Source organism: Pocillopora verrucosa, chromosome 5, assembly GCF_036669915.1.
Source record: "Pocillopora verrucosa isolate sample1 chromosome 5, ASM3666991v2, whole genome shotgun sequence".
Taxonomy (NCBI): Eukaryota; Metazoa; Cnidaria; class Anthozoa; order Scleractinia; family Pocilloporidae; genus Pocillopora; species Pocillopora verrucosa.
In genome coordinates this window covers 24030182-24046316 of record NC_089316.1, presented here as the reverse complement: position 1 = coordinate 24046316, position 16135 = coordinate 24030182, and the positions used below count along the sequence as shown (strand labels likewise).

The following is a 16135-nucleotide window of genomic DNA, read 5'->3' as shown; positions in this document are numbered from 1 at the left end:
ATGGATATTGGTGTTAACCCTTTAATTCCCATGAGTGACTAAGAGAGAATTCCTCGTAATAGTGTAGTCTGATCGTCCGGGTGAGTGTAGTCCTGAGGAGGACTGATGTCGGTGACTGACGTTTCGACAACCTGAGCAGAAGTCATCTTTAGAGCCAAGGAATAGTTGTTGTCAGTCGAATATTCCTAGTCCGGTTTGTGTAAACTGATCGGTCGGTTTTTGCCGCGATGTTATTGGCTGTAAGACTCAAGTGGTGTAGGTCGGTCGTGATTGGTCAGTCTCGATCCGTTAGTAAAGTTCGGTTCGTTTGTAATGTTAATGTCGTGGATGAGTCGTTTAAATGGTGCTGGTAGTGGTTGACGCCTGTTGAGGGGAGTCTGTTCCAAGTTAGTAAACCAGATTTCCAGAGTCAGGCGTTGATAGTAGTTGATGCTGTAGCTTAGGCATTGCGCAGAGTCCCAGTCAATAGTGTGGTTCGGAAGTCGGTGATGTTCAGTAACGTGAAATTTCCATTCTTACAAAAAATCTTGAAAGTTTTTCACATATTTTAGCCTTCTTGATCAATTATCTTGTATCAAGAGCTGAAAAATGTAGGTTTATTTGGTCAAGTGACCGCCTAGAACAAGAATTGCGTGACAGGTGTAGTTGAGAGAAACTTGTCACAGTCGCAGATTTTAAAAGGCATCCAAGACAAAAATACGGTAGTGCCCAAAGTTTTTTGATGATTTTCAGAGATAAAATTATGGATTATGAAGGGGTATCAAGATTAGTGTTGTAGCTTTCTGGCAAGGGGAGATATTTGACCTCAAAGTTGTCAAATATTTGGATGAATCGAAAAGTCTAAAACCACAGTCGTTTATTTGCCTCTGTTGATTGACAAGCCGTCTATCAAATTGACTGATACTTGCGGCGGAAATTAACTAAGGATGTAAAAGTATGTGTGCAAACTCTCAGAGTAATTGGTTGAATACCATCGCAGTGAGGGCTTCATGCATTTTACCTATTTTGAAGCGATTTCCTCGATGAAAACTAAGAAAAACCGTGGGGGTGGTCTATCTCCCTCAGGAAAAATCCAAAACAGAAACCAGTTCGTCTTTTTGAGTTTTGGGGTAGACCCTTTAAACTGGCAAAGTTTCATTAAAATCGGTGAGATGGCATGTAGCACGACTGCCTGGTGCTCTCGTGGACACGCTCTTAAAGGGATTGAACAAAACGGATCCAAATGTGATTATTTATCTAACTGTTCCCTCAGGCTTTAGGCGGGCGCTTGACTGTTTGTTTTTCCCTCGGTGTTTTTATAATCCCCTAATTCTTAAACGACTGTGAATTTATGAAAGTCATATACACCCCTTAACTCTTCTTCTCTTTTTGGAAAACAAGGAAGACTAACTTCTATGTAGTTATTAAGTCATCAAAAAAAACAAAAACAAAAAACAAAAATCAGCGGAGTACACCAATGCATGTGTGAAGTAAAACGAGTGTCTCAGGCATCGCACCGCTCGGAATGATCCGGAGTTTGTGAGTCTGTTGTAAACCGAGTTAGGCACATCTACATAATCGACTCCTTATTTCACTTGTTGAAATTCCTCTTCAATGCTTGACTCTCCGTTGTAGTGATACTTGAAAACAAGGCCCATGGAAATATTCCGCATTTCTATCGCTAAGCTTTTTTCCTATAAATTGTCTACTCTGAGTAATTGTTCCTTAATCGCTATTGAATGAAGTTTGCGCAAGAGGTTATAATCTGACATAGTTTGAAGCTACACTGGTTTGCAGATTTAATGAATGTAACCGAAGAAGTTACAATTCATAGACCCAACGTTTCGACACTCCTGTCTAGTGCCTTCATCAGGGGTGATCTAAACGCTGCAACAAGAGGTCCACGTTTTTATGGCTTACCTAAAATTCATAAACCGGGAATTCCTTTGAGACCCATTGTCTCTTTTGTTAATTCTCCGACTTATGCAATTTCTGGTTATCTTGCGAGAATTTTGTCGCCTGTTGTTGGGAATACTGATTACACTGTCAAAAATTCCTGCGAATTTACGGATTTCATAAGAGATAAAACTCTTGACGCTTGCGAAGAATTAGTATCTTTCGATGTTGTTTCGCTCTTCGCTAAAATCCCAGTTGATCTTGCCGTTAAGGTTGCGGAGGAAAGACTCAGCGAAGATGCTTCCCTAGGACAAAGAACTTCTTTGCCTGTGGAGGATATTATTTATCTGCTGTCTTTTTTGCCTCAAAACCACGCAATTTACATATAACGGCACTTACTATCAACAAGTTTTTGGTACAGCTATGGGTTCGCCTGTTTCTGCTGTCATTGCCAACATGGTAATGGAAGACGTGGAACAAAGGGCTTTAGCCACTTCACCGGTTAAACCCTTTTTCTGGAAACGATATGTCCATGATGTTATTTCTGCGGTATCCGGAAATGAAGCGGAGCGCCTCTTGTCGCATTTGAATTCAGTAGAGCCGTCGATCCAATTCACCCTTGAACGTGAAAAGGATAGACATTTGCCCTTTCTTGATTTAAATGTGTCCAGTGGGGTTCAGGGTAATTTAGAGACAAGTGTCTACCGTAAACCCACCCACACCGACAAATACCTCGCTTTCGATTCTCATCATCCTATTTGCCATAAGAAGTCTGTAGCCAAAACTTTACTTAGGAGGGCTGATTGTCTACCATCATCACTCGATTCGAAGGCTGAGGAGAGGAAATATGTTTCCAATGTCCTAAAGGCAAATGGCTATACAAAAACTTTTCTCCGTAACTGCCAAAAACCAGTTACAAATAGTAACGCTCTTGATGAAAGGGAACCAGCGACTGGTTTTGCTGTTATTCCTTACATACAGGGTGTTACTGAACCCATCGAGAGAATTTTTTGAATAGCCACAACGTTAAAGTTGCTCAAAAACCTTTTCAGACTTTGGGGCATATTTTCGCCAAACCTAAGGATCCTGTCACGAAAGAACAACGAACCGACGCCATTTATTCTATTCCTTGCAATGACTGTGACAACGAATACATTGGACAGACCAAACGCCAGTTTGGTACACGGTTAAAAGAGCACCAAAAAGCGGTTTTTCTTTGCAAAACGGAAAATTCAGCTTTATCGGAGCATACTTGCCTAACCAACCATACAATTGGGTGGGATAATTCTAAAATTATCACCACTTATCGGCGTTACCACCAGCGCCTTTGTTTGGAGGCTTGGCACATGAACTCCGCCCACGCTCCTTTAAATCGTGACGATGGCGGTCTGCTTCCTGACGCCTATTTACACCTCGTCAGAAAAAAGGCCGCTAATTAGTGATCATATAAAAGGACCTCTTGTTGCAGCGTTTAGATCACCCCTGATGAAGGCACTAGACAGGAGTGTCGAAACGTTGGGTCTATGAATTGTAACTTCTTCGGTTACATTCATTAAATCTGCAAACCAGTGTAGCTTCAAACTATGTCTGATTGTCCACCTGGTTGCCGTGTGAACTTTAATATAGGTTATAATCTATTGGTTTATGCCATTTCCGGCTAATATAGCCCTTATTATATTGAATTTCTAATCATTCGATGTATTTTCCATTCAAAAACGGTATTCCTTATCTTAGGGATGCGGAAAATAGAAGAATATTATGATAAAGTTCGGGTATAACGCGCGCCGTAATTGCGAAAAAAAAATTAAAAAATTAAAAAACGGGCAGACGTAACTGCTTCAAAAAAGATCCAATCATAAGGGTTTTTTCTGTTCTTTTAAAATTAGTTGTTTATTTATTCAAACATTTACGTATTCATCTATTTATTAATTAAGCAACAACTTTGAATGTCCGCTTTAGCTGCTACTACTATTAGTATTATTTGTTACGGTACAATTTAACCGACAGAAAGAACAATTATTTTATTAAAAAACTTGTAATATTCTTATCGAGGAGCGACTCTTAAAGGAAGTACAGTATTTATCCTAAATAAACTTATTTAAGCCCATTAAAAACCATATCTTAGCTCAACCACTGACAAAATCTCACAGTTGTCTCCAAAGTTCCTCGAAATTATATCAACAATCTTCACAGTAGTTTTCCCTGTAGTCTTATTTGAAGGGCAGTCATCAACTGACTGAGCCATAAAAAATTTTAATTTTTAGATTGGTTTATTTCGATGAGTTTTGCCTGCAAATATACGATCATTCAGAAAATAAACTTATAACTTACAATCACGAAGAAGACTGGTGAAATTTACAACTGCATGAGTGCTTAAACAATAATAAACAGAACGACCTTTACCTGCAGATCGTACCTCAGACCGATCACAACCGACTAATAGCTGTTAACTAAGTGATTGTACTAAGTAATTGACTATTATTTCCAGTTTGCTGGATCCAGTTCCCTAAGTTGTGCGATATTTCGATTCAAATTCAGCACAAGACTGCAATTCAACTGTCCCTACAATGTCTATCTCACTTGGTCTGACCTGTGAGCTCTCGCTTATGGAGGTGTCCTTTATCGAAGATAGAAAAACGATGTTCATCTTTCTTTTGAATCGTTCTTTGATCTGCAGATAGATGAGCGACATGAAATATGGTTCTTAGTACTCAGGTATTTATTGAAACACTACAACTTGATGATATGCAGTTAGTGTATAAACAGTTTTTTTCTCTTACCTGAGTGTTTCGCAGGGAGTGTAGAGCGAAAATCAGGAAACCCTACAGAATAAACATTCCTTTTTACAATATTTAAATAAAGTAGGCAAATATATTTTAAGATTTACATATGTATGAAGAGAAATCTAAGAAGAAAAGAAAATTGCGTAACCCATAACTGAGGAAGAAATCTGTTTTCTCTAGCATATTTAACCTGTTAACAGCTTTTTCTTTTCATAATTCCAATAAATATCATGTAACAATTGTAATGTTGTATCGCCTGGTTAAAAAGTTTAATCGAGATTGAATGATTTTTGAGAGAAGCCATTCAACACTCACCTGAGTAGAGTTGAGTATGGTGAAGATGTAGGCGAAAGCTTTATGCACAGGCAAAAGGAGACCAAATAGCCACGTGACACCCAGTAGGGGAATTATCACCAAGCATGCTTTGATGCCAAGTCTAGGAGTTAAAAACAACCAAAAAAAACACCATTCTTTTTTTTTGCTTTTGACAAAAAATTGTAATTGTTAGAGATCGGAATGCCTTCCTGATAAAGGAATGAGGAGGTTAGGCGAATATCGCCTCACAGGAGCACATGACAATTTTTTCCACTATTTAGTTTTAGTTTTATGATGTAAATCTTACCGTATTTGCTGAAAATGGTTGTCTTCTGCCATTGGCTGCACCAAATTGGTGATCTCTTTTATAACGCGTACGAGTATCAAGATGTTGAGCTGAAGAATACAATAGAAATAAATTGATTATTTAGAAATTGTTGTCAAAAAGCCAAGGCAGGAGAGGATCCTTGCCAAAGATGTCATTTGTTTGGTAAGGAGAGTGGAATGAAGAGTCATTTACAGGGAAAAGAACTCTCAGCTAGGGTACCTAGATTATGAGCTTGGATGCTCTGACAATGAGCTAAAGAAATCGCGAACAAAAGTGTCTAAACTAAATGAACTATGCAAAGTGAAGCCTCATGTTAAATTAGATAAATAAAATATCTTCTACTCTTCCGGCTCGTTTTATCTTTTGCAATTTTTTTATCATTATTAATTTTTTTAATGAGTAACTTTAGCGCGAAAAACTCATCTTGGTATATCAATGCGAAACAGTGTTAGAAAATTAACATGGAGGGTGGAGAAGCTTTTTTTTACTCTATGTAGTAAAAGCTGAAGCTATAATTTGGTGTTAGATCAAGGCAACAACTTCTACCTGATAAGTTTAAATATTCTCATCAGCTGTTTGCTGTTTAATGTAAGGATATCACAAGGAGAGGATTCATGTTGATCACTTCTGGGAGTTAAAGGTTTAATCCGCTTTTTTAAAGAGCAGAGAAAAAAAGTCTTTTGGCAGAAATTAGTCCAAGTATACCAATCACAATCACCAACACGAATCATTAACTCACAATTTCAATGAAAACGACAAAGGCGGCGAATATCCAGGTCAGGTTGTTAGTCGAGGAAAGCCAGCAACTAAACTCGAAGAAGTGAAAGACAAGAAAGAAAGCCAAATTTTTAGCGAATGAAATGATACTGATTTCAAACTATGCACAAAAAGACAAAAGAAAGAATGCAATAAAATGAAACAAAAGAAGAAGAGCAATAAGAAACTGTTGAATTTCCTCACTATTTATCACTCGTATAGCTTTGTAACCCTTCTTTCCCGGCAGCGATGCTAAGTGGAATGGCCACCATGATCACTGGAAGACCTACCCATAAAGAAAGGAAGGAAATCGAAACACTTCAATGGATGACAACGCCAGATTTGGTGATCCGAAAGCATGCATGGTTATAGCTACAAGTGCATGCTGTAAAATAATAAACTCACCCCATGAGATGACGTGATACATGTGCATCTTGGTGTTGATGTTGTAAACTTTCACAACGAAGAAGTAGAGATAAATTGCCTCGATCAGCATCCAACAGAAAGCGGCCATGAAGAAATACTGCATCAGAGCTGCTATTGTAACACAGGCAGCCTGTGAAAAGACAAAGTTTTCGTATTCTTATCGTGCTCCTTTCGACGATATTTACGGTGCAAAGAGTAAATTCATTCTATGGATAGAAAGAGAGGCCACTAACTTTATTTTCTGTGGCGTTTATTCCGGCGATGAAGATGATCTGTCCAGCTCCAAGGGACATAGAAACACTCAGTCGAATTTGAGGGAGAGGTTGACGAACATCTCTGATGAAAAAAAAGTAAAAAAAAATGAATTAGACAAAGGCAACAACAACAATAACATCAACACACACTGAGTACATCAGAACAACAAAATTGAATCAAAAGATACAGCAAAATATGGCTAAAGATATCAACTAAATCTTGACATCAAAGGAAAGAAGAAAAACAGTAAGTAGCTCTAGAAAGGACAAAAAAAAGGAAAGCATTACGAGGAAAATAGCTTAACCAAAAACAATTCATAAAACGTGACACCATGAGCTTTTCAAGCGCTCTTGATGGGGCATGAAATCGACTTTGAATTTCTTAGTTATCTGGCTGGCTGGCATGCATGTTCTTATTGGCATGGAGATTTGCATTGAGATCTCTTTTCTCTCTAGCCTACTTGAGGGGAGTTAAGAATTTACGTCAGTAATATTCAGGTACATTACTTACGTGAGGCAAGAATAAAGTATTAATGTTAAAAGTATCCCGACGATGGAGAGGCTCAGTCCCACGTAGGTGATAACTTTTAGAACTGTTTCGTCCTCCTCGGTGAGCTGTGTCAAAAAAGAAAAAGAAATTTAAAATAAAACATCGAGGTATTTAATTGAGCCCATAAAATTATAGAGTAAGGCAAAAATTATTTGATTACCTTTGTGCTACCGTCGTAGTCCATTAAGACGGCGAAATGCGTCATATGATTGCAGCTGCAAACTGTTTCTTCTGAGTTGCTTTTTGATGTAACTACATGGCATCCTTCCTCTGAAAAGCCTTCTGAGCTGAAAAAAAGTAGGTCGACAAAGCGCACAAAATTGTTCATCGTTTTGGAAGAGGCGATGTTTGACAATTTTGCGCTAAGTTTTTCCTTCATTGTAGTCTTAGCTGCGAGAACATTTTAGTCAGACTTCCTCTCTCTAAAAACGCCAACATGTTGGCCTCCAGGGAAAATCTTACTAAGAACGTTCATTTATTCTCCTTCATACTTAAATCAATTTAAGAAGGAATAAATACTGAACAATAATATATTGCAGTTTTATTTTTACCTATTGCTGCTGCCACTCCAAAACATACAACGCTTCTCTGCTGTCAAGACCTGAAAATGGATTTTATCTTGTCAGAATGAATCATAATAACGCGTAACTACGAATTTTAATGTTACCTTAAGGTTTTTGAACTTAAGGATGACATTTTCTCCCAATTTATTTGGCTTGGGGTCCATGGTTATGGCCATTATCCTGGAGTTGATATACCTATGAAGAAATTATATTTGAAAATGAACCATAACCAAGGAATCAACAAGCATATACTCTCGCTAGATTCAAGCGAATTTTTATTGAAGGTGGAATAGTCTGAGACAGGCAGGGAGACTTCCAACCTTAGTTGGAACTTTTGACAGTTTCTAAGGTAAGTTTAGTTGAACTTGGGTCTTACGTGTTTCTGCGTTGTGTGTTTTTGGGGAAAGGGACATACAATAAAATGAAAATAATATCACCTTTTGTTGACTGTTTTATTCCTGATTGGTTGATCTGTCAGAAGTAGGTCATGCAGATCCTTGTACACAAAAGCCACCACCAATGATCCTTAAAACCCCCAAGAATCAACAAACAATAAGTTATCAAAAAAAAAAAATAATAAACCACAAAATTAAAATTTTTATCATGACATTAGAAGAAAGGCAAATGATTCAAGAAAATAGACTATGTAAACTAATAAACCGCATTTTTTTGAGGATTTATTTCAATACAGAAATTTCGATTGGAGAAACCAAGGTAACTAAAAGTTGTAAAGTTAACACGCCGGTTAATACGAACCATTTTCCTCAAAATTTGAAGAAGCGATGTCGATTCTCGCTTGCCATCGTTGTTCCTCAAAGTGGAAGTAACTCGCATTCTGGCGATAGGCTTTTTGAATGGCCAAAACTGTCAAACCGAGCGAGAAGAAAGGTTTCAAAATTTTGAAGGATTTCTATTCTGTCTTATTGATTGTTTAAAGATACTTTTAATTTCCTTCACCGCAAAATTTTAAAGTATCAAACAAATAAAAACAAAACAAAACAAAACAACCAGATATCGATAATATTCAACAATAACGTTTCAGGCTTGTAAATGAGTTCTTACATTATCTAGGAAATTATGCCGCTCAGTCGGTCTGTCAGCAAGTCATTAAGTAACGGAGAAATAGACTTTAAACCTAAACAGGAGTGAAGGCCGCAACCTCACCCATTTTTGGGGACACGATCCTTTTTGAAAGCCTCATTCCACTCAAGTGCTGCTTTCCATAGTTAAGAGCAAAATTCTCGACGGCCTCTGCCACCTCAAAGATGGATTTTCTTAGTGTTTTAACCTCTTCCGTGTTGGCCATGTCTTTTGCGACGTTCGCGATATTTATGGTGAAATTTTCAAACACACCTACAGCCTCCTGCGATGACGTAAAATATTTCCAGGTCATTAACTAGCCAGTCTCATAGATACAATTGATATTAAGAAGGCGGAAAAAGTCTAGCAGGAGGCCCTCGATGGTGTCCAGGGTATTCATTGTCAAAATAACTCTTTTAGGAGCCTGAATTATTTTCTCCCATTTTTCACCATTTTCACGTCATATGGCTTGAATAGTGGTTTATCCTGAAAGATCAGATATTTACTCTTATGGTTTAAATAGATATATCAAAGTTAAAAGCCCTCAAGTTATGAAAATTGGATACCTTTATGGAAATATTTCTGGTAATATTTATTCCGGAAAATTTTGACACAGAATCACTTGCCTAGAATAAAAACAAAAAACAAAAAAAAACGAGTGTCACATTTATAAACAGAGAAGGTTCCGAAAAGCGACATGCATAGAAACGTAAATGACTATTTAGAACACAAACCAGCTCCGCGACTGTCCTTGGCGATGGCGATGGCGATGGCGATGGCGATGGCGATGGCGATGGCGATGGCGATGGCGATGGCGATGGCGATGGCGATGGCGATGGCGATGGCGATGGCGATGGCGATGGCGATGGCGATGGCGATGGCGATGGCGATGGCGATGGCGATGGCGATGGCGATGGCGATGGCGATGGCGATGGCGATGGCGATGGCGATGGCGATGGCGATGGCGATGGCGATGGCGATGGCGATGGCGATGGCGATGGCGATGGCGATGGCGATGGCGATGGCGATGGCGATGGCGATGGCGATGGCGATGGCGATGGCGATGGCGATGGCGATGGCGATGGCGATGGCGATGGCGATGGCGATGGCGATGCTGGAGATGGATGAGAAAAGAAAATCTTGGATTAGAACGAGATGTCAATTGAGCTGTTTCAATGTTTTACGGCTTTCCTCTTAGCACGTTTGTATATTTTTCCAACTATTGGAGAGCGAATGACAGGAAACGCAAACGGTATAAAGGTTCGAAAATTCAAGCTTGTCATATCGCTCAATTTACAAAACTTGGATAAAACAGATGTTTTATAATAAGTGAACGCTTGTGAGGATCACTTTGGGTTCCTTTCAACACAGGTTTTGCTAAATGTGTCATAACACCATATGTCGCCAATGTTACGAAGTGCTCAACTTGAAGTGTGCTATGCCAACGAAAACTATTGGAATACATTACCCCGTTGTTAACAATGATGTAGGAGGAAAAGACAAACGAGCTATGGCTTTTGTTAATTGATTAGGTAGCTGAGGAAATGGTTTACTACTCAGCTATTAGCTTGATCGCGATACCCGCCGGTTTTAATTTCTGTGCATGTTTGTTGCACCTTACACCATGGCATCTTCGATTGCGTTAAGCACCGGTGAAGTTTCGATTACATTGAGCACCAGCAAGTCTGTCGGGTCCCTCCTCCCTTATCATTTTGTACCTTTTATTTCTGAGAATGGGTTATTTATTGTGCTTGGGACATATTCCATGTCATTATAGTGACCCACTCCTCTTACCATATCGTTGTGTACAAGGTGGTCCAACGTAGCTTTGGTAAGAGCCCTGCCAAGAGTTTTGTCCAGGAGCTGAATCTGCTGAACAAATGTCACAAATGCAATACAGAGGAATTAATTATTCCAAAAAGAAAAGAAAAGATCAGATTTACACACGCGATTGCACCTAACAAACGGGCAAACTCCCAGAATCTCGAAACATAGAATTAATTTTACTGACAATTATTTTCCATTTACTGATTGAATAGAAGTGTGCTCTGATTGAACAGAGGTATACGTCGTTCATCAATACTCGTTACAGATATTAAACTTAAGTTTGTTTGCCAAACCAGTACCGTTGATAATAATTTTTTTTTGGTTTTTTTTAAACGTGCATGCGCTTTTGTTTCTTACACTTTCCCTTCTTAACAGGTGTCAGATTGTGACAGATACATTTAAAGAAATGCTTCAAAGTTTGTTGGCAAGCCATTTGAATCACCTTTTTCATTATACAAATAAAAATATTTCGGTGAAGCCTCTATTTAACTTGCATTACCTCAGTCTGTTTCAACTACCATTTACTCGTTCAAAAATTTTCCAGCTCATGGAGGATCTTGCCGTAATTACAGCCCTAAATCAGTAGGGTACACACAGGCACCCATACTTCGATATGTTTTGTTCAAAAGAACATGCATTCATTCACTGACATCAATGAAAACGCCTTGTCACTTATGGCAAGGGAAAATTCCGTTGGCTAGATTATCCCAATCTCAACGCCCTCGACAAAAGTTGTTAAATATGAAATTTCCATCGCTGTTTTTCCAGCTGCAGGCGATGTAAAAAAAAGGAAAATTTTAGAGTCATCATTCTTTTTCGAAACATATGTCCCGGATTTTTTCATGGGCATTATGTTCAACCACTAATACGCGCTTAGAAGGTCGTTCATCGCTCACACGTACAAGTTAGATGAGCTGAGCATATTCTGTGAACAATATTTCCACTTTTAAGAAGCAAGAACAATTTTCCTGACATAAGTGGAAGACTGTAATGTTTCAGCACATAGTAGACTTTATGGTTGGAGTGTGATCTTACCTCCGGGAATCTCGCAAATATAGGCATTTTTATTATTCCAAGAGGTACCATTAAAGAGGCCTCTATTCCTGGATATTTCCGCACAATCGTCGTTACCATCTGGCTCAGAATCTTGCCATTTCGAAATGTTTAATTGTTCTCCACTCAGCCAAGTCCAAACCCCGCCTGTCTTCCATAAACCAATGTGCCACGCACTAGCATTCCGAGTACCACGCTTCTGAATCTCGTTACTGATAAACTGCCATTCTTCTTCAGTTTCGATGGAGACTAAGTCAAATCCCTGGTCGTTACAGACACGCCTACTGTTATTCCAATCTCTTCCGCTTTTCGAAAATATGTAAGAGGAGTTTTTGAAACAGGTTGCTTGGCACTCTACGAGAAAAACCAGTACTTCAAAACTGGTACTCAAGACCTTGGGCATACATTCTTCGATGTGTTATGTTTAAAAGAACATGCATTTACTAACTGACCTCAGTGAATACGCCTTGTAACTTGTGGCAAGGGAAAATTCCGTTGGCTAGATTATCCCAATCTCAACGCACTCGACAAAAGTTGTTAAATATACAATTTCGATCGCGGTTTTTCAGCTGCAGGCGATGCAAAAAAAAGGACAATTTTAGATTAATCATTTTTTTTTTCGAAACATATGTCCCGGATTTTTTTATGGGCATTATGTTCAACTACTAATACGCGCTTAAAAGTTCATTCGTCGTTGACAAGTACATGTACAAGCTAAATGAGCTGAGGATATTCTGTGAACAATATCTTCTTCTTAAGAAGCAAGAGTAATTTTCCTGACACAAGTGCAAGACTGTAATATTTCAGCATGTAATATACTTTATGGTTAGAACGTGATCTTACCTCCGGGAATCTCGCAAATGTAGGCATTTTTATAATACTGAGTGATACCATTAAAGAGGCCTCCATTCTTGGATATTTCCGCATATTCGCCGTTACCATCTGGCTCAGAATCTCGCCGTTTCGAAATGTTTAATTGTTCTCCACTCAGCCAGGTCCAAACCCCGCCTTTCTTCCATAAACCAATGTGCCACGCACTAGTATCCCAAGTATCACGCTTTTGAATTTCATTTTTGATGAACTTCCATTCTTCTTCAGTTTCGATGGAGACTAAGTCAAATCCCTGGTCGTAACAGACATCCCTGTTCTCATACCATCCTCTTCCGCTTTTCGAAAATATGTAAGAGGAGTTTTTGAAACAGGTTGCTTGGCACTCTATGAGAAAAAAAAAAAAAAGGACAAAAAATAGACAAAAAAATGTATACTGTTGTAACAATAGTGATAATTCTGATGGTGGAGACAAAGGAATAAATAAATAAATAAACAATTGTTTACTGATCATAACAATAGTAATAACGATATAGATGAAGAAGAGAAAGTATATTTTTATTCCATTAACATTGATAAAAAACAATGGGCATCAAAACTTTCTACCTCACCAAAGGAAAAATTAGAATTAGGCAAGGTTTTAAAAGTGGAAATTGGGGAAATCAGGGTAATAGCACCATTAGTCTGACTTTTTTTTATTTTTGCTTTCCAACTAACGTTTTTTTAATAGCAAGCCGATGTAATTCCAGGAGGAAGTCTATCACTAATCATTTTGATAATTCAGTCAAATCCTTTCTTTTTTTCCGGTTAATTTTTTTGGTACATAAATATTATATTGGAATTACACTTCTCACCTGTTCCTGGCAATTCCATAATCAAATGAAGGATGACTGTAGAAGAGAAAATGAGATTGTTATGTCGAAAATAACGTTTGAAACAACTAAAAAGTTTATTAGATTTCGAGGTATACTCGCACTAATGCATTTTATTCGCTGCATGCACTTTAAAACCTACCTGTGACTTTTCTTACCTTCCCTTAGGAGCTTAGGGATGCGTTTCATCAGATATTTAAATGATTATAATTCAAGGACCACCTTCAATTTGTTATTTATCTCTTGCCTTTGATTTTGTTGAATTGAAACTTAAATCTAAAATGGAAATGAAAGGAAATTGCGGTAAAAAATGCCAAAACTTTAGACAGTTTTTAACTTTTCCTCGAAGTAACCGGGATGGGCGCTTATTCCTTTGGGCAACGACTTCACATGCTTAGAGCAAGGCAAATACTTGTGCCTTATAGCTTTGTTTTTCCCAGAATCATCACCGAGAGGTCAAACGTATGGATTAGACATTTATTTGTAAGTTCAAAAAGTTCAAAATTGTCGCTTCTCGGAACAGATAACTACAATATAAATATTTACAACTTATTCGATGCCGACATTTTGCGCGATATTATTCCAAGTCAAGAGAGTGCCGTTGGGAAACCATTCAAGTGCTCTATATAACCGTCAGAAAAGTTTAATGAGCTAAGAAATTTGTTGCTTAAAAAAGGGAAAAAACAACTACAACAACAATAATATCCGTTTGGTAGGTGCAGCCTTCTGTTGTTCCGCTCTCCGTCCGTATTTTTGCACTGTTATACAGTGGAATACCGTGAGCATGTTCCATTGCCCAAATAAATGGCTTAAATGGCGTAGTAGCGGAGAGATAAAAAAGTATATCTTTCGACAAATGACCCTATTATTATTTCAAAAAAAAAAGAAAAAAAAGTGATTTGAGTGGAGATGAAAATTGTAAATGAAGACAGTAAACGTAAAAATTTTGCTTTTTTTTTCTCTTTTTCTAACTGGGTTGGAATTCATTAATTTACCGTCTACTGGGTTTTGGCGTCCATTTAGAAAATAAAATTCAACAACTGAAACCGATAAAAAATTCGAGGATGCAAGGAATTTATTAAAGGGAATTAAAAGATGAACCCGTCACAAGCTGAACTGTTGCTGACGGCATTTATTATGATAAACACTTGTCCAAACTGGCCCTCTGTTTATCACAATTATTTTTTCGACTTAGCGTTTTGATAAAATGAGCACGAATGCAACTCCCATTTCTTTTCGTGCAAGATTGTTTAAGTGAAACGTCTGAATTAGTTTTAGTCGACGAACTCAATTCGTTTTTTTCGCGAAAAAGATCATATATAGCGTCTGTTTATTTCTCGGTTGACTTATGGTCACAGCAGCTTCATGAGGTAGGCGACTATGTTATCGTGTTCCTGAAACCTTATATAATATTTCTGAAAGGCTTTGCACTAAACGTCCATTAAGACACAACAATCGTGAATTATAACTACCATTTCAATTTTAAAACCGCAAAACTGTTTCAAGAATAAAAAATATCTAGATCTAACCAGACACTATTTACTTAAGATTTCCATAACATAATCAGAAGATGTAGTAGAGCTTCGGTTGTACTTACTCAGAGCAGAGTGTAAAAACAGGGCTGTGAACATTTTACCGGATTGAAGCCCAATTCTTCAAGCTTACGATATAGAGAAGTTGCCCCCAGCAGATGCCAGCACGCTTATGCTATATAGTTCTTAACATGAAAACAACACCGACGCGACAGATTGTGTAACGTATTAAAACTCTTTTGATGGCGGTAATATGACATATGATAATACTCGATCGCTTCTCACTGACATAAGCCACCACTATTTTTTTCCTTCATAAAAGGAACAATGAAGCTAACGGCTTTTTCCACCAGGTGCAGAGGAATTGTTCGCTTCAGCAAAACAGGAAACTCACTATAGTTAGCTATATAGAAATAGCTATATTAGTTTACATTTTCTTATAGAGCAAATAATAATAAGTTGATAAAATACGTTTTTAATAAAACTAGTTCATGAATCATGTTTAAAGTTAGTGGTCTTTTGTAAATCAGTATTTTCCTACCGGAAGCTTTATCGAGTATTCGATCTGTTCAACTGCACGGATGCAAGAAATTACCATCTATCCATCAAATAAATGAAGCTGCTCGTTGAAACTGATAGCGTTTACATCGTATTTTAATAACTTCACCAGCGGGACTGATTCTATAATACATGTATGGGGAATAAACCAGGGGAAGTAGAAGTCCTCTGGTGAATTCATATTAACGCTGCATGTATTGGAACGACATGCGGGGGAATCCAGCATTTCTCTGAGTCTGCGAGAAACACAATAACATCGATATTTGTTTAAATAGTAATTGGGAGAGTGGAATACCAAATAATAAGGAGGGAGGCTCGAGCGCTCGAAGGAAGGCGCGCAAAGGACACTAATAAGTGAAAACTTTCCCTTTAAAGAGACGAAAAGTGTCCTTTATGGCTCCTCAATGTTATAGACCAGTCTAGAAGGGGGGGGGGGGGGATGGGGAAGGGTAGGATAAAATTTACTTTATCTTTCCATAGGGTTCTGTGTGATATTCTTTTCCTTCCTCATTGGCAACTAACAATCACTTTGATA

At 38.0% G+C, this 16135-nt stretch overlaps 2 protein-coding genes across 12 annotated transcripts in view; one reads left to right on the top strand and one right to left on the bottom strand.

Moving 5' to 3' along the window:
• Positions 1-6483, top strand: part of LOC131776306 (uncharacterized) — a 174881-nt gene extending 168398 nt beyond the window's left edge. For 7 of the 9 annotated variants that reach the window (XR_010717434.1, XR_010717431.1, XR_010717430.1 and 4 more), the window contains one exon: positions 4553-6483. Coding sequence is in view for 3 of the 9 variants with exons in the window: in XM_066166262.1 (XP_066022359.1) it covers positions 4553-4560 (8 nt within the window). In the remaining 6 variants the exon portion in view is untranslated. The remainder of the gene's footprint in view (positions 1-4552) is intronic. The other 2 variants (XM_066166263.1, XM_066166261.1) reach the window with 2 other exon arrangements.
• Positions 3768-15342, bottom strand: LOC131776305 (adhesion G protein-coupled receptor L4-like). 3 transcript variants are annotated; one of them, XM_066166239.1, is made up of 22 exons: positions 15108-15342; positions 13493-13528; positions 12654-13025; positions 11793-12164; positions 10725-10802; positions 9665-10044; positions 9497-9556; positions 9015-9213; positions 8607-8714; positions 8288-8375; positions 7955-8045; positions 7839-7888; positions 7448-7574; positions 7249-7352; positions 6717-6819; positions 6463-6613; positions 6262-6343; positions 6041-6107; positions 5281-5369; positions 4974-5094; positions 4656-4697; positions 3768-4546 (listed from the first exon to the last, which is right to left on the bottom strand). In XM_066166239.1, exons 1-22 carry the CDS (start codon positions 15139-15141, stop codon positions 4382-4384), a joined length of 2919 nt encoding a protein of 972 aa, XP_066022336.1. In that variant the 5' UTR covers positions 15142-15342; the 3' UTR covers positions 3768-4381. The 3 variants fall into 3 exon arrangements, 2 of the variants coding, with proteins under 2 accessions (XP_066022336.1, XP_066022337.1); XM_066166240.1 differs by having other exon boundaries at positions 10725-10799; XR_010717428.1 differs by lacking the exons at positions 3768-4546; positions 4656-4697 and having other exon boundaries at positions 5060-5094; positions 6041-6112.
• Between the last annotated feature and the right edge of the window lie 793 nt (positions 15343-16135).